This window comes from Cardiocondyla obscurior, linkage group LG13, assembly GCF_019399895.1.
Source record: "Cardiocondyla obscurior isolate alpha-2009 linkage group LG13, Cobs3.1, whole genome shotgun sequence".
NCBI lineage: Eukaryota > Metazoa > Arthropoda > Insecta > Hymenoptera > Formicidae > Cardiocondyla > Cardiocondyla obscurior.
The window spans coordinates 694,327-718,165 of NC_091876.1; the positions used below are offsets into that span (position 1 = coordinate 694,327).

At 42.5% G+C, this 23,839-nt stretch overlaps 2 protein-coding genes and 1 non-coding gene across 6 annotated transcripts in view; all 3 read right to left on the reverse strand.

Moving 5' to 3' along the window:
• The window catches only part of LOC139107445 (uncharacterized), a 55,008-nt gene extending 34,233 nt beyond the window's left edge, over window positions 1-20,775 (reverse strand). Inside the window, exons 1-2 of one of the 4 annotated variants that reach the window (XM_070665048.1) lie at window positions 20,379-20,768; window positions 2,813-3,015 (exon numbers count right to left, since the gene is read on the reverse strand). In XM_070665048.1, coding sequence (XP_070521149.1) covers window positions 2,813-3,015; window positions 20,379-20,563 — 388 coding nt within the window. In that variant the 5' untranslated portion in view covers window positions 20,564-20,768. Of the gene's footprint in view, window positions 1-2,812; window positions 3,016-9,381; window positions 10,983-20,374 lie in introns of those variants that run through there. The other 3 variants (XM_070665046.1, XM_070665049.1, XM_070665047.1) reach the window with 3 other exon arrangements.
• Window positions 3,500-3,571, reverse strand: Trnap-ugg (transfer RNA proline (anticodon UGG)). Its single transcript has one exon. It is a non-coding gene; the product is annotated as a tRNA-Pro (tRNA).
• A 546-nt stretch (window positions 20,776-21,321) lies between the features above and the next one.
• Adck1 (aarF domain containing kinase 1) lies at window positions 21,322-23,605 on the reverse strand. The gene is made up of 2 exons (XM_070665041.1): window positions 23,244-23,605; window positions 21,322-23,048 (listed from the first exon to the last, which is right to left on the reverse strand). Exon 2 carries the CDS (start codon window positions 23,032-23,034, stop codon window positions 21,463-21,465), a length of 1,572 nt encoding a protein of 523 aa, XP_070521142.1. The 5' UTR covers window positions 23,035-23,048; window positions 23,244-23,605; the 3' UTR covers window positions 21,322-21,462.
• Window positions 23,606-23,839: the final 234 nt, after the last annotated feature.

A 23,839-nucleotide genomic window follows, 5' to 3' on the forward strand; every position in this document is an offset into this window, starting at 1 on the left:
TTTTATACATATACTTTAATGGAGAACTCTGCGTGCATTATAACAACGCTTGTCTTATCCTTGCCAATTGCGAGGCAAAAATGTCACGGCATATTTGGAGAGAAAATGTGTGTCTGCAAAGTAGCGGAAATCATGAACATAAATACGCTCGCCGCAGAGAGCTTCGCCTTCGAGCATATTTTAATCGATAACGCTGGTGAAACGTTTCATAGGCGGTCAGCATGCGCAGACCCGACCAACTTCTCTTCGCATTTGTCTTATTTCGCAAATAAAATAAATTAATAAACCAACTACTAATAAACGAAGCTAAATGCCCACTATTTTATAACGTATCAAACGACAATTTATAAAAAGACACCAAATAGATGTAAAAACATTACTTAAAAATACAATAGATATTACAAATTAAAAAAAAAAAAAAAAAGAAGAGAGAGAGACACAAGCCCCTCGTTCCACTTGACTGTATCAAAGGGAACTTGACTCAGCGCGATAAACGTAACAAAGACATTAACGCGACACGAGTATAACCGGTAAGGACGGAGCGATATCTAAAGTAGCCAAGAAAGAGCAAGAAACGTAGAAACAACGAAAGGGAAATGGGCTATTGGACCGGTCTTGTGCGGCGATAGTAATAATAAGAAAAAAAAAAAAAAAAAAAGAGGAAGACGAGAAGAGAGACCGGTTCTGATAAATCGGTTGGTAACAACTCTCGGCACCTCGTATGCGAAGAAACGTGGCCGAGAAGTGACGGCGGGTGATGTGACGGGCCAGCTGTTGCTTGGTGAACAGTCTGGGGCCCTCTTTTCCTCTTTTTCTTCCGTTTCTTCCACGCGATACGACAGTCGTATCTATCTCCAGGGTCAGCGCCCGAACGAACGAACGAACGAGCTGTAGCGTCTCGCGAATTAATTCAACGAGAAAAAAAATTAGTCTCCTTTATTTTTTCAAAGAGGCCCCGAAATTCTTCCGCGTATCGATGTGCTAACCCCGATTAATATTAAAACATTTAAAATTCACTTTTTAAATGTCGCTACACCGACAGTTAATTCACAAACGCCTCCAAGTAATATCACCGAAAGCATTAAATCAATATATTGATGTCGATCGGTATAAAAAATTTATAGTGACGTTAAAATATTTGTATGCACGTTTGCGAGATACTCCCAATAACTCTCTGTCAAGAAATGCTATTACGTGAACAATGGCTGTAATATTCACGAGCGGAATAAAGTCACAGGAATATTAGTTGTAACGCAACTCGCTTAGAAATTTGCATCGCTCGAGCAAATTCTCAATATTTGTCCATTACTCGCACGATCTTACTACTGCTTCGGCTTACTAAATATGGTTTCTTTCTCTATGTAATTAATCCGCTTACAGAATGTCAGTAGAGACTTTAGCCTCTAGTCCGATTAGTACATAACAACGAATACCAACTTGAGAAATATCTTTCTTCGTTACATTTCCTGTCGACAACGTATTGACAGCGTCATCCGTTGTTTAAAATTTATTCGTTTAATCTGTGTGAAAATAATTCGGAAAAATTACGTAAACATTTCCTTATACAACGTAAATAAAGTTATAAAATAAAAATTAGCGCGATTGTTACTGCTAGAGAAACAGCGTTTCGCTGCATTTGAAAAAAAAAAAAAAAAAAAAAAAAAAAAGAAAAAAAATGTGATTTTTCACTTTCTCGTCCAGCATTAATAAATGATACTTGGTAACAAAACGAACACTAATTCTCCTTTCTAAGCGACCCACATGCGATTACGGGGTCTATGTTTTCTCTGAAATGGAAAGCTTGAGATTATTCCCATCCGCCGTGCTCCATATCTCCGTAGATACGACCGCGCGGACAAATATAAGATAAACTCGAAGTAAAAGTTTTGAGGATGATAAATCATCCGTCGGTACAGCGTCGACTGACATTGCGAAAAATTATTATCGGGGTCGTAAATTAAGTTAAAATCAAAGCTAGATACTCTGTAATGTTTGTTCGACGCAAACGAACCTACGTAATCCCCAGCCAAGGCGTTAAAACTGCGCCGCCGCGAATTTCGCAGGTCGATCATGAGATGCAAATGCAAATGCAAATGACACGTTGTGAGGTAATGTGAAAAAGATAAAAGAAAAACCCAAAAAATTAAAGGATCGGTGAATATTCAAGAGTTCCTGCCCAATGTAACTTATTATCTAGCGCGCAGGGTACCTACTTTGCCGTATCGCAATTTATACGAGCGCGGCACTAATTGCAATTGCGAAATTATGCGGCGCAGTTAAAACAGGATTTTCCTACGGCAGGATACCCCGCGAAAATATGTGAGAGAAAAATCCTATTTATCATTCGTTTGTCGCGCGCAGTACTTATTTATCTGACAGACAAATTCGTGACATTTGTGATGAATTTTTAATTCGCTCGCACGACCGTTTAACGTCAAATTTTATTTACGTAGAACAAGTCTATTTCCGAGCGCGAGATAAAAATTACGTTTTTGCGTTGAGTGCTGAATCGAGAATGTGGTTTATGATATTAGAAAAAGAGGAAAAAAAAAAAACAACTATGTAACAGGATCTACAACGGTGCGTAACACGTTTCGTAAAGAAATGTAACGAAACCCCCGCGCTCTAACACGGGCTGCGTTAAAAGAAAAACAAATATACATTTGTGTGGGTTATAAAAGCGCTCTTTGTGAATATTAATTTTTCGAAAAGCTCAGCTTTTTTTCCCCAACGACATCGTGGGTGATGATTAAGGTTTCGGCTAACGAAGACAGGTGTGACTTTAAATAAGCAGGTAAAGCAAGATACGAACCAGTGAGTACGGCGCCGACGAGCATGAAGAGAGTGCCGAAGGCCGGAAGGGCGATCTGGCAATTCGCCGCTATGACCACGCCAGCCACCATTAGGCCGCCCTCGATCTTCTCCACCCTCAACCGCGATATGGGGGTCGGGCATTTCAATTTTGTACCCAGGCCGCCACCCAGCATCCCCTCTTCGGCTGCCATGCTGCCCGGTCTGCAACAACAAGAGAGTCTAATTACGACAGGTGTAATAAAGGTGGCCGAGGAAAATTGCGAGGACGCGCGTCATCTTCCTTTGAACGGTACGCCCTACGTGAAATTTTAAGCGGGACCGTAATTCATGTAACAATCACATAATTAGAGAGCTAATGATAATAGCCGTTAATAGTATACTTTTACGAGTAATAAAGATAATTGGGCCTACCACGTGATTTCGACGTCAGTATTTTGTGGAGCAAGAAAAGAATAAAAGATTGAGATCGAGATCGAGATAAAAGAAATCTCGGTTGAAATACGGTACGCCTATCGCATTCTAAGGAACGCTTCTAAGCTATCAAGCCAGGATAAGTTTTAATTACATGATAATTACATAGAAAAAAAAAAAAAAAAAAAAAAAAAATTTCAAAGGTTTAAGTCACATTTTCTTTCAAATTGCATTCAGGGTTGTAAAAATTCGCGTAAAAGGAGCCAAAAAAATAGGGCTCAGCCGGGATTTGAACCCGGGACCTCTCGCACCCAAAGCGAGAATCATACCCCTAGACCACTGAGCCGTTGTTGGTTCTTTCATCGTAAACGCTTATGTACATGCTGCAATCATTAATTTCTACCAATATGTAAATTATGAAAATTATAAAATAAATGTGATTCCACTGTAATATACATCTCATTGGAAATGACAGGAGGAGGAAGAGGAGGAAGAGGAGGAGGAGGAGGAGGAGGAGCATCGACTCGGATTGCTTGAATCAGTTGTTTTTTTTTTTTTTCCAAGTCTGACGCTTGTACGCTGCGCGATGCACGTGCATCGCCGCAGCGATTTAGTGAACGACGTTGAGGACATGTGGCGATCAGCATGACCCTATTCCGAAGATGTCGGCGAGATAACCCATGTAGCTGGGCGAATCTTGACTCGCCTCGCCCTCTGCTCCATTTACCCGGATGCTCCAGGTCATCGGAGATCGGAGAGGAGGAGCATCGGAGGCAGGGATAACAAATGAAGCAATAAGAACGAGTGCCACATGCTCTCGCTCGACTAATTACTAAGAAAGTAGTTTGTTGTACTTGGCGGCTTAATGACGCTACATGAAATTGACGTTTGCTTGTAATTAAATGTTTCTTTTACGAATGCTTTACGTAGATGTATTTTTGATTTATTTCTTTGTATAATTTTTGTAGAGAGTGCTGTGTGTCATCGTGATGTAATCTCACTCATCAATCACGATTAAATTGATATAACGTATCGATCATTAATAGACAAACAGGAAGGAAGATAAAACACCGCATGAATATCATAATCTTTATACGTAACATATGTATTATATAGACAAGGTATTTTAATGACGATGAATCACAGCATCACTCACATTTTTACGTGAGCAAAACTCGGCATTATTTGCGGAAGATGGTAACAACGTGTGTACATACACATTCGCGTGCTTGACTGAATTTATCACGGAAATGAGCATCTCTTATGCAATCGCCGCAAGTTTCACTCGTGTTCTCGTGATTTCGGCGATGCCGTCATTTCTCGAATTCCTCTTGCAAAACTTAAACAAGTAAGATAAATAAGACTAGCATGTCAAAAACGTGCAAGAGATCGTCGAGAAAAAGGATAGTTGTTTGAGAAATCTAAAACAATTTATTAATTTTTTTTTTTTTTCTCTCCTCGTGACAACATGGAGAAATCGGTGACTCGCTGGGCGAATCACGCACGCCGCGTGTCAAGTTCGAGGCCGCGATTGATCTCTCCCCAAGCGGCGAGTTAATCGAGTCTGCCTCCCAAGAATCCGGTTCGCGTCGCTGCTAATGGTATAAGCGAAGCCTCCTCCACCTGACATAATAAACGGCAGTTAGCGGCTGAAACGACGACGCGAAACTGCGAAATAATGCCAAGACTCGGCGCGTCTGGTCGAGATTTCCACCCGGAAGCTCGCTACTTGACGCGTACGATTCTATCGCGATGGAAGGAAGAAACGTCGGACGCGCCAAGTTGATTATCTCGACGGAGATGAGCAAGCTGATAAAGCGGACCGCGCTCGTCCGCTCTTAACTCGCGACCGGGATCTACGCTCAATTAATTATTTTCCGTATTTGTATCGTGGGTACCGGGCCGCGGTACGTTGAGTGGCGCAACAGGATCCAAAGTAACTGGTCTGTGCGTTGTACAGTTAACACGCGATAATAGAATTACGACAATCAATGCAGAAGGATCTAACGGAGTCGATTGATGCTATTCGCGAGCGTAGTGTTATTCCTGCAATCATTAGTCAACCTTTGGGATAATAAATTAATAAGAATTTTCCCAAGTGTACCGGGCGCTGCAACTGTAAGGCCTATTTTCCTAAAAATACGCGTAAGGCATTGCGCGACGTGTGTAACTCGGCTTGGGGAAAGATAAACTTGACAACGAAATTATATGCGCTCTCGAGAACTCTACCGCCGGATCGATCGTGATAAAACCTCGGAAGTATAGAGAAATTTCGCGCTTTTACGGCGGACTAGATTTTCCTAACGAACGAGATCGGCGATAGAAGAATTGCACCCGCCTGATGGAAACGTATAATGATCTACACAAATTAACGGCTGTTTTAATTCCAGAAACGGCTCTCTCGGCTTTATTGACGCCTTCTCCTATACAGCGCCCTCGTCCCGCATCGCGACCGCGACGGCTTAATAACGCGGTCTTTGACCAATCAGAGGTCTATTTTTCTTCGACGGAAGCTGAGAAAGATGGTTAATTATCGCGACGTCGCCCAGGATATAACAGCGTTCACAATTAAGTCATTTAAAATGAATATCTTCCTTCTTATACATTTCTTTATTAGCTTAAGTTCTGAACGTATCGCACATTTAAGAATTATACTTAATTCTCGGCGCGTTGAAGAAATAAATCACGATCACGCTTTGGTTCGTGCTCGAGGGATTAATGTTCCGGGCATCTCATATGCGTCGACGGTAACGCAAGAGCGTAAGGGAAAATTGACCGCGAGTTAACCGAAAAGGATTGCCAGCCGAAGAAGCGCAAGACGCGCTTCCTCCGGGGTTCCTCCCGCGTGCGATTTCGAACTCGATTCATCGCTCTCCCCGTGGGCGTGCTCGGTCGCGTAGCGCACAACGTCGTCGACTTGGTCGGCGACCAAGACGGGCCTAAGTAAAACGACCTTGCGCAAACGGCGACGAACGCGCTCGGGTTCGACGACCGCTCGGCTCGCCAGAGATACAACCGGAGGTGCCTTTCTACAGCCTTGACTGCAACCTCTAGAGCACCTAACGTGCATCCCGTGACGTGTCACTCTCTCTCTCTCTCTCTCTCTCTTTCTGCCGCGAGCGAACAATACCGCGACGCGTGCACGAGTCGATGAAATGAGGAAAATTAGCGCTTTTCGCGGAACGAAAACATGCGCCCATTGTGCGGGCTCCTCCGCTCGCCGCGGTCATTGCTGTTTCCTCCCTCAACACGCACGCCCCACTGCAGTTTGACCCTTTAATATTCCGCGGGAGCGATACGTATCCTGCCACAATGGGAAATCTCGTAGCAACGGCAAACGTACGTCGCAACAGCGCCATTTTTCAGCTAATTCGTATCATGTATGCCGCGCGTATCGATCTCTTCCTTTTGTTATGTGAAATTTCTGTATCATATGTCTCTATTTGTTACACTTGTAAACCTCTGCGTGGGATAAATACGTGAAATTTAAAACTGAAACGCCTTTATTGATCGCGCTTTACATACCTTTATTGATAGCGCGTTTCATTATCCGGATTATACGACGCAATTTATTATAATGGTTTAATCAATAGAAAAGGATTTAATATTTACGTTACGTCCCGCCGAATTGAATTTTTCTTGTTTAATCAACGAAACAATAATTAGGTGTAATTAAACGCACCCCACGCGGAAGAGCATTAAACGCGCGTATCAGAATTCGATGCCGAATCTCGCCGTCGACTTGGTAATTCACCAAGACACTTTCGTCCGAGCTAGATATTATATTATTTAATCGCGGCGACGCCGTGGCATCCTTCCAAAGAAGCCTCTCTCTTTCTCGCACCTCATTTTACATTTACCTCTGCAAAACGTATGTCTTGCTTGCCTATTCATATCGTCCGCCGTCAATCTTCGTGACACGAATATCGCAAAAATTATTATTCCCGTTTTCTTTTTTTTTTTTTTTCGCTCCGACTTTTGGCGTAATCAATAAATAAAGCGCTGCAAAACGCTCGATTTGATATCACACGAACGGCCCCCCCTTTATCTCTATAAAGCGGCATGGAAACATGGCCCTAACGGGAGTATTTAGTCGCGAAGCGAAGTGCCTGTCCACACGCGAGCGCATGACGTGGACGGATGTCGGGCTGAATTGGCGCAATGACCATAACCGGGGCCCAACGCAACGAGTATGCGATCCTTTTTTTTCCCCTCCCGCTAAGACAACGCGAATTTACGAGACCCATCAATCTTGCAATCGTTGAAAATTATAATTAAACGTGTCTTTAAAATGTAACATTGTAACAGCTACGTTGTGTAACGCGTCAATAAATTGCGTCAGCATCTGACCCGAGCGTATCTTCTTCGTATCTGCGTTTCTTCTACGGGTAAGTATAAAGAAAAAAAAAAAAAATAAAAATTTGAACGCTGCATCTGGATAATTTCACTATTGCGCATCGAATATATTCGCGATATCTCTGGTTTAGATCCCGCTGTACAGACTGTGTTGTGCCAGATAATAAGGTCACAACAATCTATCCCGCTGTGCGACCTTGCTTGTTTTTTCACTGGCGCGATATTGTCGAATTTTTCTAGTTGACCGATTCGACGGTATCGACGGTACGACGAACCTGTCGGCGAGGATGATTTGATTTCGTGAATCTACAAACGAAATCATCGCAGACAAATTGAGACGACGTTCGCAACACGCCTACAGCTTTATACATGTGTACATATATGTATATGTATACATATATTTTAGCTAACGTATAACCTCCCAAAACGAGCAATGTAAAAAAATTTTTTTATCACATTTATTTCTGCAATTTAAATATTTCCATCACTCTATCCGACATTCAAACGTAAAAATTCTGCGTGCGAGTTGTAAATGCTGTGATATTAAGCGCGCATTAAAGACAATGAAAACGCAGCTCGCAATTCTCTATAAAAATATTCATTGCACTAACGTAAAAACAGTGGATTAAATATCTCTCAATGGAGGGGGGGAGGGGTGAAGCTCGCGGGTGAGTGCAATAAATCGTTTAAGCGTTAACGGAAATACGGCCGAGAAACCGGAAAATTTATATGCGGCGGTCCAGTTAATTCTCTCTTTGCGAATAAACTTGTCGCTCCCGCGAAGATCGTGGCTCTCAAGTTTTACGTAACCGCGAAAAAGCTGCGGCGTTATATCGGGCCGCGCCAACAAAGAACGTTAATAACGTCGGCGAAGAATTGCGCGTGTTTTTCATTCGCATTCTTCCTCGTGCGTTCGCTTCTTTTCTTACTCATTGCCCGTAACGCGGACGTGCACGGCACGCCGATCTCTTCCTTCTCGCGTGAATCCACACGTGAACATACGCGGACCACGTGCATCGCGTTGAGCGCGCAGAAAGTCACGCTCGGCGAAGGACGAATTCGCGACAAAGCGCATTTTTACAATCGTTTTTTTTCAACTGCGTGAAAAAAAAAAAAAAAAAAAAAAATAACGCGACAATAGAAAATGTATTTATGAAACACATGAAATAAGTAAAAGGGATTTTCGATCAATAAGTTAAAAGCAAATCGCCCATATAAATTATTTATACCGCATAAATTTAGGGCGAATAATGATACTGTCCATTTAAATTAACTGCAATATTTAATGGAAGCTTCCCATGCGATCCGAAAATAGGACCCCCGTCTAAAAATAGAAGAAAACGTTTCTCTCTCTCTCTCTCTCAACGTGCGGACCTCACGGTGACTAAAAACAAATAAATATAATAAACGTTTCCTTTTGCATGGTATAAAAGCGAAAAAAAAATCCCGAGCTGCGCAAACAGGAGTGATTATTCGCAACGTGCGCTTGTTATTTCTCATTACACGTTGTGACAATATACATATATGCGCATTCGATCGCAAAATGAAAAATCTACAAAATGTGTAACAATTTCGTTGGAAATTATAAGTTTCTTTATACCGCTGTTTACCTGCATCAGTTATTTTCTCTCTCTCTCTCTCTCGATTTATTTGTAATATAATCGTACGAGGAAGAGAAAATGTTAAAAAACGATTGACAGCTGAGCGCGAGTTTCGGAGCCCCCGCCGAATTGAGAGAGATGGGTTCGATCGAAGAATCGGATCAAACTCGCGCGACGTGATGAATGCGTGGATACATACCGGGCAGAATTCTCGCTGGCCAGCTGCGATTTCTCGGGGTGGAACGGCGTGCCAAATGTCATGACGGAGCAAGTGGGCGTCGAGCGTCGCCGGGAATGCCGATTGTTATCCTTATCAGCGGGACGGCCGCCGAACAACTCGACTAGTCAGCTGATCGCGTGATGTTTCATCGCTTCGGTCAGCGTGCGCATAACGACAGGGATTCTCTCGTCTACCCCTTGATCGCTTCCTCCTACGCGACAATCGGACACTTTTCTCCCTGTTAGAATTCCTCGGGAGAAACCTAAATCGTCCCCCTCGTCCAACTTTTCCGCGGCCCTTCAGTACCCTTGGACACAAACAACCGTCGCTGCTAAGCGGCTAAGCCGAGCGTGCTAAAAATAAATGTGCAGTTTTGAACGCGTAATCCTTAGCGAGAGGTAAACACCCTGGGCTTGGAGAGCGTCCTCGTTTGCGGCGGAGAACGGAATCACGCTGATCGGGGCGAAGGCAGCAGCAGCAGACCTCTCGACGCGCGCGTCCGCGAGAGGCGGAGGGCCTCGTCCGAGCTGTGGCGGTAACGGGATATCGCCAAGAGGCGTCCGTACGTAGGAGATTTACCGGAGCGACCAGGCCAAGTGCAACGACCGGGCGTCTCTCGTCTCGCCCCGGATTCGAGCCGTTTGGTCCTGGCGCTCGTCTTAGCCAAGCCTCGTTGTTTATTTATTCTTTGCCCGTGGACCGTCGTCCGTTGCCTCGCTATCGTCGTTGTTCGCACACAGCTAATCCGCGCCGCCAATTTGTCTTGCCTCGAGATGGATATCACAGATTGGCGGTTATCCGTCTTGATTCGTTTCGAAGATTAAACGTCTTAATCCAGCTACTTATCTCGATATCTCCTCGATCAAGTTGTTCTACTCTAGCTCGCGATTACGAGCTCGCTCGACTCTGTTGGACCTGGTTTCTCGCCACTGTCGGAGTGCAATGTTAAATATCTTCATCTAGTTTGCAAAACTTGTTAATTATAATCATAAATCTTGCTGCGGATCGTAGTGCCGTTTAGAAGACGTCCCAGTCGGACAGGGTCCGCGCTGATTCATCTCGGGCTCCTGCCTTCTTCTCGCTGACGGAACACAATCGGAGCACAGTCGACGCGCGGTACCTTAATTTTTATCTTAAACTCTTGAATCTTTCGATACGTAAGCCGATACTCTGGCCGGGCTTATCGTTTCATTTCCTCTCGCTCCTGCGAGAATTCCCGTACGACGATATCGCGTCACAGTTCGTCCACCCTTTTACACACAGTTTTAAGTATCCTCTCCAAGGACTGGCAACTCTCGCCGGCGATCGTGGAGTCGGGAAACGGTGGGCACGGACTTTCCACCTGCCGCCGCCGCCGCCGCGGGTCCTCGCTCGCGAACGCTCTCGGAGTAACGATCGCGCGCAAACGAGAGGAGGCAAGGAGATCGAGGGGGCGGGAGCGGGATCGACCGACTGCGGCCGAAGTGCAACGAAGAAGGCCTGGGTTGGAGCGTAACACGCCGGGTACCACTGTGGCTCGTGTCGCGTCTAGCAGTCGACTGAACTGACTCTGGCAAAGGAGGATGAAGCCGAGGCGACGTGGCTCTGACGCTGCCGCGGGGCCTCCCGTCCCTCCACTACTCGCTATCGCCACCGCCACCGCCACCGCCACCGCCACCGCCATCGCCATCGTCATCGCCACCCCCGGGATCGCAGCTACCGTCGTGTCGCAGTGCCGCGACTCGCCCCCGGTGCCTTTAACCCTCGGCGCCGCGACGATAATGCACCTTCCTTTCCAGCCTCCGGCGCGAGAAGCCACGTGTCGAGCCAAGATGTAACGACGAATCGCGGACGGTAAAACCGTTGTCCGATATTTCGAGAAACGGTCGGTTTTTATTCCACGCCGAAAATAATTCCTCGGACGCGTCGACGCCCGGAGAGTTTCGTTTCGTTTCGTTTCGTAATGCAATTTAACGATAATCCCGCTGTTGTACGCGTTAAAAACGAGTATCGCGTATTTTGAAAAATCACGATACGCGAAAGCTATAATAATTTTCGATAGCACCCAACGCGTCGCGGGGGGTTAATCGTGCAACGAAAGAAATAAAATTTTTTATTAAAAAAAAACTTGAATAAAAAATATAAAATTTTATCCTGAATTGTTTCATGTGTAATAATTTTTTGCAACAGATCGTCGGAACGTTATCAGACAAATTGTACAGAGCACCCATAATACCCAAGTGCGCAAGACGGTTTACAAGCACGGATATTAATACGTAATCAAACTCTCTTCTCGTTCACTCGGACACGACGACGATGCGACGAGCTTGTCGAGTTTACGGATGCGACAACGACGTCACCGGAATAAGCGAACACCTGTTTGCTCGTATAATAACGACAATGTCGGTGGCGAGCTTTCATATAGGTATGCATAGGCGGGCTGATATAGGTGCCTCCCGCGTTCGCGATGTTTGAATGAAAATAAGTAGCACCCGTAGGACGTGAAACTGTAAAACGCAGCGCGTTCGTGTCGATGCCATTTCTCGATATTTATTATTCCATTTGAATCGAACCCTCTTCGCGTTCGAGCACACATTGATTAAGGATGAATGAGCGCGATGTCTAAAGCGTCTCAATGACATTACCCTGCACATTTCGACGTCAGAGGAATATTCATTGTTGAAAGGTTACAGAAATATTAAAAGAAACCTTCCAAATTTTAAGTAATCTTTAAAATAACCTTCACACGATTTAACTTTACGATATCCTTTGTTTTACTTGGGTCGTTGATTGTCTCTAACGGACATAACGGATCGCGGGAGCGCGAGATCGAGCCGAGATAAATCAACGGTGGACGGAAATCTATGACGCAATGCTGTAGAATATCTGTCGAGTGTTCGACGTCATACTATTATTTTCAACCCCCGGCACCCGCCAAAGCGCCTGCCTATCCCTCGAGATATTTCCAAACGGATCGATAAAAGGCTGCGACGGATTAAAAAAAAACAAAAAAAACACTCACGTTCGAGACAATGGGGCCGAAAGAAGATAGGAGCGAAAAAAAAAAAAAAGGATCATGGGTAAATTGCGATAAAGGGTAATCGACTGCCCTGCCTACCTCGTAACACCCGGGGGCATCAACTGTTATGTGTATATATTTTATCGGCCGCCCCACATTGTAATTGAAGCACTTTTCTACGATCAATTAAGTAATTAATGGATTAATAAAAACGGGCTTAGTTAGTCAGTTTTGTGGCGAGTCATTAAACACGGCGGAATAGAACTCGAAAGAATCGCCTGGCACTTTAAATATATGGAAAGTAAACGGAGCGTGAATACGAGATTGCTACGCGGTTAACTCCAGATCCTCTCAAAGACCTAAAACTCCTGTTGCGTTCATCCTCCTTTCTGGCTCTCTGCATTTTATACGTTAAATCCGACACGACGAATTACGTTTGGCCGCAAACGTTGTAATTTTCTTTAAAAATATCCCCAGTTAATATTCCCACCTAACCCACGGGGAAAAGTTATCCGTTTGCGCATCAATAATGCGAATGCAATGCTAATGATGAATTGGTAGTTAACAATTTATGAGATATATGCATATCAACATTTCTCGAGCAGCAAGCACAAGTCCCGTGGCAGATCTGCGATAACAAGTACCGAGTTTCGCGCTCGCGTACACCTAGTATTACTATCCCCTCGCCTTAATGTGTTCGCCAACTTGCATGGCAGGATAGAGCCATTAATTACGCTAGAACAAGCCTGAGGTTGATGATACGAGTAAGCCGACCCGAGACACGATATTACAGCGTAATATACTCTTATTTTACGTAGCAAACGCTACGCGTTATTTATACATTGCTCACGACGTAACAATTATCGTGTAAAATATTCTCTGACAAATGAGAAAAATTACCGAGTCAGCGTCTTAAACGTACGACGCGGAGAAACGTCATCGACAAATAATCGTCACGAAGACTAGGATAGGAATCTCTGAGTCGAGCGAGTTTTAATAGATCACGGCTGTGGTGACATTTTTCTTTGCTATCGGAAGGAAATACCCTGAAGAGAAATATATGCACGCGACTAAGTTACAAAGAATTCTCTGTGTAAGTCACCTCAAAATAAATACAACACTCATCGTTCTAGTCACATCTACGCCTGGGAGATTTCTTGCCTTCGTATTGAGAGAAAGCACATTTTCACCAAACATTTTTTTTTTTTTTTCAACTACTTATGTTACACATATTATTAAAGCATTTACGTTACGTAAACATCTATTACAAATCGCTCAAAAACTGTCTAGATTCCGAGGTATTTGACGAGTAAAAGAATGCGCAAAAATTCCCGATCAGGATGGACGAACTCTCGCTCGAACGTGGGTGTTGGTTCGATCGAGCTTCATGTGCCGCGTCATGGCCGAGATGCACAAGGACGAGACTGCAGTTGCAGGCTGCGCGACTATACATATATCGCCGAACGAACAGCGGCAGGAAGTAGTGCGAGTGCATTATGATAATTATCATCCGCTCGCCGGAGCAAAAGCGGAGGCGTCCGATGTTCTACTTGCGCAAGATCGAAAAGTATTAATTATTCCATTAAACTTGGATATTAAAAAAATTAATGCTCAAATTAAAAAAAAAAAATTTAATCCTGTACGTTAAAGACGTAACGCAAGATACAAAGTCAAACGGTCTGTTGACGCTTATTAATAAAATGAGAATTAACATCGCGGTCCACGATTGAGATAATTCGCGCAGTTTCTCTCGTTACATCCGCGTAACGAATTACCTGTCATTCGGGGCTCGGAAGAAAGAAACGGAACGGGATTTGCGAGGCGAGTGGGGTCTTCTCGCGATCTGCTTTTCTGAAATATCGCGCGCGGTCAAAGTAAGAATTACGTCGATCCTGCTTCTTGTGCAATTACCGCCGCACGATTTTTCAGAGCACCTCATCAACGCGAGGTTTTTCCGCAGTATCCTTGAACCATCGACTCGGGCCACTTTCGAAGACTGTACAGAACCTACAGTTCCTCAAAAGACAAAGATACCTTACCTATTCAGTCACGCGAGGTACAGCATGTCGCCGGTGGTTCTCGCGATGTCGCCGATATCACTCTATCGATACGCAGTACCTTCATCTCCGATTATATTTAAATTAACCCCGTCGTTATTAATTTCAGTTTACGGACTATGGCGGAACAGTAATTGAACGATTTGCATCGGTAATCGGATTAGCATTTAATTATTAAATTGTGAAAAGCATTGCAATTAATAATATTTAGTCGTACCTACATCGAAACACAATTACCTAGATTAGCAAAATATTTTTCAAATAAGGTTTTTAGTATTAAAAATTCTAACAATATTATCGAGTTACCTTTGAGATAGTTTTCACTTTTAAACGATTTTAATTTTTAAATCCGTCATCCAAAGTTAATTTTATAAATTAATTAAATAAGAGCATTAATCGTAAAAAAAAGAAACAAACCCTATCGCTCGTTTGCCAGGAAATTAACAATGTTATATCAGACGAGCGATATCGCAGAATTGATTTCGTGCTTGATGCAGCATTAACTCTCAGATGCGACAGATCTTGCAATTAAATTATAAACAACGTATCAAGTTGAATTAAATCGCGCAATTTCGCAAGTTCGAACCCGGAGACGTGACAGATTCTAGAAATAGGCCACCACCTCCCAGCGAGACATGTGTACTTTGAGACGTGTGTGCCAGTGGACTCTGAAATTAGACTCCGTCTACAAATTTCGCTCTCGTAATACATATACATATGTATGTAAAGCCCGACATACGCGGCGACACATACTATTGTTTACTTAGACGGCTGATGCGAAGGGATACGGTCCGCGTACAAAAAATTCCAAAACATATTTCTCAGCTATACAGAAATGAAGAAGAAGAAACTGCGAGTTGATACAGCGGACAAACGTTCTTTCCATTACGTCGTCAACTCGAGTCAATTCAATGAAAAGATATGAAATACGCTCGAAACGTGGAAAAAAAAAAAACCTAATGCAATCGAGATATTCTCAGTAAAAATCCTGTTGAGAAACAGCGAAAGTTTCTTCTCCAAGTCCTTACTTTTAAGAGTAATCACGGACTCGGAGGCAAACGGTCTGGGCCGTTGACACCGTGGGTTTCTATAAATAAAAAGATAACCTACCCTGCATTCTAGAATCTGGAAGCAACGAAAATATCGAGAACGTCAACTTGAGCGTAACAACGTCGCCCGAGTTATTTGAAATGGCTGAGGGTCAAAGGTGGATCACGCTAAGCTCAAAAAACTAAAAAAGACTTTCCCGAGGCCTTGTTGATCATCATTGAGGAATATAATAAATTCTAATCCATTTCATTATTAATAAAAATAATTATATCGTTAAATAAGCAACGTATTATTACGATAGATAATAATTTATATTATTATAAATAAATTTTTTTAAATGCGTAACGTTATACTTTTTACCATTTTTCTCTTCTTCTTTCAATTATTATTATTATTATTTTATATATATATATATATATATATATATATATATATATATATATTAAAAATAAAAAAAATATTTCACACAATTTACTGCGCATTACATGACAGATTGGAGTAAAAATCCGAAGAATATTCAAGCCAGAGAAGTTTCTTAATAATTGTGAATTATATTACGAGCATAATGCTACTGCGACGTTCCCGAGAAAATTTATCAAGGATGCAGCTGCTAAGTTTACATACTTTCTACTCGATTTTTTTCAGGGAGGAATGAATCAGACCTTTATTACATCTGTTTCTAATTCAAGACTGACGCGAGAAAATTGTAAGGTATATCAAGTTATTGGGATATCGTGCGACAAAGTAACGTGTAAAAAAAATTTTTGTGAAACGCGGGGGGAGAGATAGATTCCGGATATATTTCTCTCAATGTGAAATAATTCCACGTGCGAGCTCGTGAGAGAATCCAGTCTCGACCGAACGACAATGTCGCGAGTAATATCAAAGCGTCAAACAGACGGAGAGATCGCCGCCGTAATTCGTCGACAGGTTTATCTCGTCGCCACTCGCATCACTTACCGAGGATATCGCTTCCTCGTCTAGGGAGCTGCAAGTGAGAAAGAATCGAGGAAAAATGCAACGTAAGTGTTAACGCGAATGAAAGAAGATCGAGGGACGACGTCGAGTTTAGGTGAAGAGCGGGGGTGAGAAATTGAGAGAAAGAGAGCGCAGGACAACGTGCATGTAGGTACGTGTGTGTCGGGAGGAGGGAGAGATGCAGAATGCCTGGCTGCTGCGGATCGATAGAACGGAGCTGCGTGATAGTCGCTTTCTACAGGGAGACCATCTCCCCGATAGATACCGGGAATCGCTGTGAATGAGATAGATACGCAGCTTCTCTCGCAATGTTAAAACACCCGAAAAATCGCGAGGGGACCAAAGACCGCCCGATTCTTTAGCGAAAAACCATTGTGCTCTGTCGCTACATTTAATAAACCGGCACGAGCGAACGGATACAGAGCAATAAACGCCAAGTTAATGATGATCTGTAATTTAAATATCAATCGGTTTAAAAAAAAAAAAAAAACACATAAAGACCCGTGTTTCTAATATAAATAGCACTCTAGTGGAGAGAAAATGTTACGTGCAGACGCCCCCATGTATAATTTCTTTCTCGAAACGCTATCCATTAACCTCTTAGCAAGAATGATGATTTAATTAGAAGCATGTCGGACAGCTTTACACATGGAAAATCAATAGATGCCGGGAATCGTCGCAAATGACATATGCAAGCTCCGCGATAGATGTAGCCACGAGAAAAGGAAATTGCATGTGCGAGGCGCATTCGATACACGACGTATTTGGAGCAAACTAATCCAAATAGTATACTCGCTAATGAAATGTTCAGACACGATTCTTTCTCTCTAATAACTACGCATTTAATTTCGAGACCGCACAGACTACAGTTTCATCCACAAATTCTTTGAAATTCATCTTTCTTGCGTTCTACGTTGATACATTTTTCTTTTTTTTTATTGAGATATTCTGTGAAATTTAAATTTAAACCTTTACTCAAAACTTCCTACGTTCGTTGTACAAATTATAATAATAGCGCAGCTTCAAACCACAAATTTTATTCACGTCCGCAAAAAAGAAACGAGCATCCCGCTTTTAAAGCCGGGATGTAGTCATTAGATTTTTCTTTTTTTTTTACTGCATACATGAAATTTTTCCTCACGTTATATAAAACGTCAAATTAAACAAACATGCGATCCCGCAAAAAGTTTATGTTCCTTAAATGTGAAAATTAGAGGCGATTTGAATGTCACGTTTCTTTTAAACCAAATCGCAGTGATATTAAACTGCATGAATTTAATCAATTAGAACGTAGGTATATCAAATCATTTACGTAGCATAAATATTCCCGAATCTAACTTTGATTTTAAAGCGCTAGAAGCTCATATACGTATATAAGATAATAAATACGTGCTACAAAAAGGTGCAAGTATTCCCACCGAACGCAACGACGTGCAATCTCACGTGTGGAACATCGCATGTTTATGCATCCTGCATGCCGTATTTATGAATTCTACCAAGGACCATTGCACGTCAAACGCCCCGAGGCCTTATGCGGAAAACACATATTCAGTAGCATTGATGTAACATCGGCATATCGAGATTTCGTCGGTGAAACACGACAGGAGGGAAGAAAAAATAGCGTGCGTTTATTGAAAAATCAATACCGTCCCGCTCTCGCAGAAAAGTATACCGAGATTTATCGCTTGATGGAGGGAATTTTTTTTTTTTTTTTTTTACGAGAGAGGAAAATGCGATCTGCGCGAAATACGAGCTAATTAACGTTAATGGCTCGTGAAAGGAGAATCATCTACAATAGAAGCTGAGCGTGTTATAACCCAAGTATCCTCGCAGCGGGAAATAATTTTTTTTTTTATCGGCTCCCGTTTAAAAGTTGCTACGATATTACCTACGTGGACGAGGGCAACACGAATTTTTCAAGTATTTGTCACAAACCGAAGAATAATTTCGTCACGTTAAATTTTTTCTTTTTTTTCTAAACAAAGAATAATTCCTCTCTCGTCGCATATATAATTTTTTTTTTTTTTATTCAAGACCAGATGCATTACTGCAACGTATTTAAACGACGTGTATTTTACTGTCCAACAAAAACTAACAAATTACCATATCAATGTTCTAAATGTCACCCCGTCTTATTAGTTTTTAAAATGTCACGTTATTTATTTGCAAAGTATCTTGCATGATATTCTATCAAAATGTGTCTATTGTTAACCGCCTTTCAAACTCCGCATACGCAATTTGCATGATAAGCGCGATACAAAATGGAATTCAGAGAGAAACTCTTCCGCGATTTGAAGAACGCAACGAAATAGCACAAAGCTAATTAATTCAATTATTAATATCCGAATAATTGCGCGATATGACTGGTTGAAATGTGCCGAAACATCCACCGGACAGTTTTATCAATACTATCCGCTATTAATGCTGGGAATTATTTAATGAAAAAGAGGCGAGTCGTCGCGGTTCAAGTATCCGCATTTATAAAACATTCTAGCAAGTAGATCTCGGCAATTTGTCCGAGTAAACCTGACAATCGTTAGGTTTTATATATTTTATTGTGTTTCTAACGAGAGCTCGATCCGCGATAACCTTTTTAACAGTCGAGTTTCGCTCGGGTAAACAACGCGCTGGGAGATTAAGAGATTTCGCAGCCACCTTCGGGGCGAAGCAGCCGCGACGCCAAAAGCGGAAGTAGATTTCAATAATGTCGCGTACATCTCGCGGTCATCGACCTTCGACGTCGCGCCGGTCACCTGACAATCGCCAGGTCTCTTTATTGTTCGCGTGACAAAAAGCGCGAGACGCCTTACTCAAGCGTTGAACTTATGGAATAACAAACACATAGCGCAAAGAACGCATATATGCGTCGATACACGCACGAGTTTGCGCGATAGTTGGCGTGCGCAGCGATGAATTTGCCCCGCGAGATAAAGCTCGTCCGTTCTTTTCCGCACAAAGAAAAAAAAAAGAAAAAAAAACCTTGACCTTCTTCACCGGCGTTTCGTTAATCGTTTCTAAATTGAGATTCTGCGTCCAGATCGTCAAAAGACACGCGAGCGAGCCGCATCGATCCTTCGTTTACGCCGAAAAGCGGCCGTGAATCCGGCGGTGCATCATGCGCAAAAGATTGACTGGGTAAGCCTTTCATTATCCCCCAACGTCACGTCCCCCGCGAACGCCTAGTATAGTATATGCATTGTAGATGTATCTTTACAATACATATCTTCGTAACGAAATTGCTGGCATTTATGCAAACTTCCTGAACACGCAATGGCATTGCCAGCGGAGCTAATTAGAGCGTTTCAATTTTTATGTATTTATACAATTTATCATAGCAAAATATCGAAAGAAACAAAAACCCTGCCCCTATCGCGGAGTGAAATTCTCGCGCTTGTTAAAAATGTAAAACAGTTATACGAGATGTCACGCGATATACATAAGTATACATTTGTTTTTTTTTTTTTTCTCTACGCAAATGTATTCAAGTAACTTTAGACACGGAGCAATTTTTTAGATAGACAAAGAGAAAAGGAGAAACGAGGGATTCAACAAATGTGACGCGCGTCAGCGGTGCTGTTCGCAAACGCATGAAAACGCGGAGCGAAGAATGCGCCGCCGGCCGACGATTATTAAATGTAGCAAGTACAAAAGCACTTGAAAAACCTTCAGGGGTCGGTTTTAAATCGCCGCAAAACTCGCCGCTATTGAAAATCGCGAGACAAAATGAAAATAGATTCGGGGCGACACTCTCCGCAGATACATTTTTTTTTCTTTTTTTTTCAGCGTTGGGTTCATTTCCGACGATGTCGCAGAGCGTCTACGTCCGCGCGCGCCGCGGGGGCGCAGGGGTCGGCGAGTTTCGCGACGACGAAATCGTGACTTCACTTACTTACTTGGCGGCGGGTCCTAGCTGGCAGGATGACGCAGAGTCGTCACTTTCGTCGTTGTTCGTCCCGTCCGCCGCTGGGGGATGATGCGCCGCGGCATGGCAGCCGCCGCCGCCGCCGCCGCCGCCGCCGTCGTCGTCGTCGTCGCCGCCGCCGCCGGTGCCCTCCGGACTCGCGACGAGCTTGTACATAGGACACCTCTCACGGTCGCAGTTTCACGCGAACGCAACGCGCCGCGCGCCGGTTGGCATCGCCGCGCTGATCGCTGATGCGGAGGTGCTCTCCGTGCCCCGAGGCCTTCCTCTTGCGATTCACCACACACAACACACGCCAACGGCACTCGACGGAATCGACACGGGGACGCGCACGTCAACCCCGTGGAGAAGCGGATCGCGCTCGTTGCGCCTACGTCCCGCTACGCGACCGCGACCGCGACGCCGCCGCCGCCGCCGCCGTCGCCGCCTCCGCCGCCGAACCTTCCGCGACTACATCAGTGCGCGCGCACTCTCGACGCCATCTTACCGCCTCCGGTATAGTGACTGGGACGCCGAGACGTGACTGCCAGTGCCATCTAACGGCGGTGACGCAACCTACAATATATTAATATAAAATTTAAAAAATACATATGAAATAAAAGGATATAGAACTAAAGAATAAATAAATAAGGCTAAAAGAATAAAATTAATTAAGCGTCAAGACATTGAATTTAAAAGATCCTGTTTTAGTATCATAATTATTGTATATAGTTTAATTCTTCTAGCGTTAAGCAACAGTATTGTTGTTCAACATTAAATGGGTAAAATTTGTGTAATATATCATTGCTAAAAGTACTAAAAAAATTAAATTTATATAATTACATATTTTAATGTATAAAGAGAACAAATAAAAAGATTTTACAGATTATATGTATACAAATGTACTCGGCAAATTAAGTAGTTGACCGCATTAGTTGGAAATAGAGATACGTAGTATATTTATTTACATCATTAGACCCTTTTTTAAAATAAGAAAATAAACTATCTAAACGGTATAACAATTTGTACTTAATCATATTAAAAACACATTAAAAAATTTTAAACGTAAACCTTTGTTAAAATGGGTAAAAATCTTTTGTCCATAAAGAATCGACAGAGTTGTTCAAGTTAAAGTGTATCAGGCCTAGGTACATATAATAAAACGACAATTTAAGAAGCACCAAGCGCTCTGTCAATGATACCCAGCACCTGTCCCACGCATTCGAGCATTCCTTTAATTTTTCTCCATATACAGAACGCACGCAACACTTGGACATTTCCATCATAGCTGACATTCTGAACTGAGTGCGTAGAGAGTACTCGATGGAGCGCACCAGATCGTTAGTTTTAAGAATCAGTAGCATCTGCCGATTAACGCGGTCAAGTACGGTGCTGATTTGTGGCAATAAATTTGGGACGTTTTGCTGAAACATCTCCTTTTCGCGTATATCGTATTGAGTTTTACGTACGCCCGCTACTATTGTTTCCCACGTTCTGCCCGACACCATGCACGAAAGCAAGCCGTAATAATCGCCAACACCAAGACGCGTACAGTATTCTTTCATAGCTGATAGATCACTGTCAAGAATAGCTAGCCATAGCTTTGAGTAGTTCCAACGAAATTGATCGGACAAGTCAGCGTAAAGACCGTGATCCAGCAAAACAATCTCCACCTGAGAATCACGATTGCGCACCAGAATATTCCCAGGATGAGGATCTGAATGAACAAAGCCCTCGATGAAGATCATCTGGCTGTACAGCCGACCGAGTTTACTGCTAACCTCAAATGGATTTAACTGATGCACCCGCATGTATTCCAGATCATTTACCTGCCCGCCATCCACAAACTCCATCGTGAGCACGCGTGCCGATGACACGTCCCAATGTATTCTTGGTACTTTTAGCCATCTACAGCCACTAAAAATTCTTTGCACTCTCTCGGCATTTTTGCCTTCACGAATAAAATCTAATTCCTGTGGAATATTTTTTTTTGTCTCTTCTACTAGCCAGTCAAACTTAAAATCGGGAAACACTAAAGATGTGATGCTCACCAAAGTAGACATAGTCTTAATGTCAATGTAAGAATTGCTTTTAACGGCACGATGTTGTACTTTCACAGCCACCACATCGCCATTTTTCATTACAGCCCTATGTACTTGAGCAAGACTGGCAGTGCCTAAAGGTTCTGGGTCAATGGTCTGAAATATCTCATACGGATCTTTCTTAAAGTCTTCTTTGATCACAGTTAGTACATCCTTGAATGAAGACTGAGGTGCTGAACTATGCAGCACTCGCATGGTGTATACATATTCATGAGGGAGCAAATAATCCAAAGCACCCACATGCTGTCCTACCTTGATGTACACACCCTTATTGGCACAGCAAAGCTCCAACAGTTTCTGTGCCCCATATTTGTGAGCGTTCGATTTCAGCTGCAGATACTCAGGTGACGATTTATCTAATTTACTATTGTATAATTCCTTCTTGTAATAACGGCCTATTTCAAATACAGCAAGTGCGGCTCGACTCAGTCGTACAATCCCAATGGCACCAATATCATACTCGTTCACCCTGAGAGATGCCAGAGTACCCAGTCCAATTGTCCCAATAGCAGCAGCTTTAACTAACTTTCTGGACGTCCACATCATCAACTGATTACTTCCTGTCAGAAGTTCTTATTATAATTTGTATCAACGTTAACACACGTTATAATTTTAATTTAAAAAATACAAAAATTATAATATATAATCTTAAAATATAATTACTACCATCATACGAGTGTAACTAACAAGTTATAATATATGTTGCATAAATATAATTAATAAAGAATAATTACAAAATCGCATAATATACTAACCTACTGAAATAGAAAATATTATATAAAAGGCTTCATAAATTTCTTTGACACAAAGACGGCATTCAACAGCATCAAATCCGAAAGTGCTTTAAAAAATGAACAAGTTAACCTTGTACAGTGTAATCTAAATATCTCTTAGACTGAATCTCATTAATGGATTTGTGCCAACTTTATTATATTAAAAACAAGGTGTCAAAATAAAAAAAAAGCTAATTGCTGTTTGATATGCACTTCTGGTCGATCCTTCAAATGTACAATATTTTAACAAGTAATTACTCAAAAAAATCGACCCAATAAATCCAAGTTTATCTTCGGTTAAACTGCCAACCACGTGAACAAAACGCGTCACGTCAGTAAAACATCGAACAAGGTTAGAAGGATCGATGTATTTCCGGCGACGGTAGCGCCAAGAACGTGTGGTAAACGGAACTTTTCGAAACTACCATAATCGATGGTAACATATATATATCACTATCGATTTTGGTAGTTCAAAAATTGTCCGTCTACCAAATGATCCTGGCGCTAGCGTCGCCAAAAAAACATCGATCTTTCTAACCTCTCTCGATGTATTTTAAAATTAAAATAATTATTTAAAT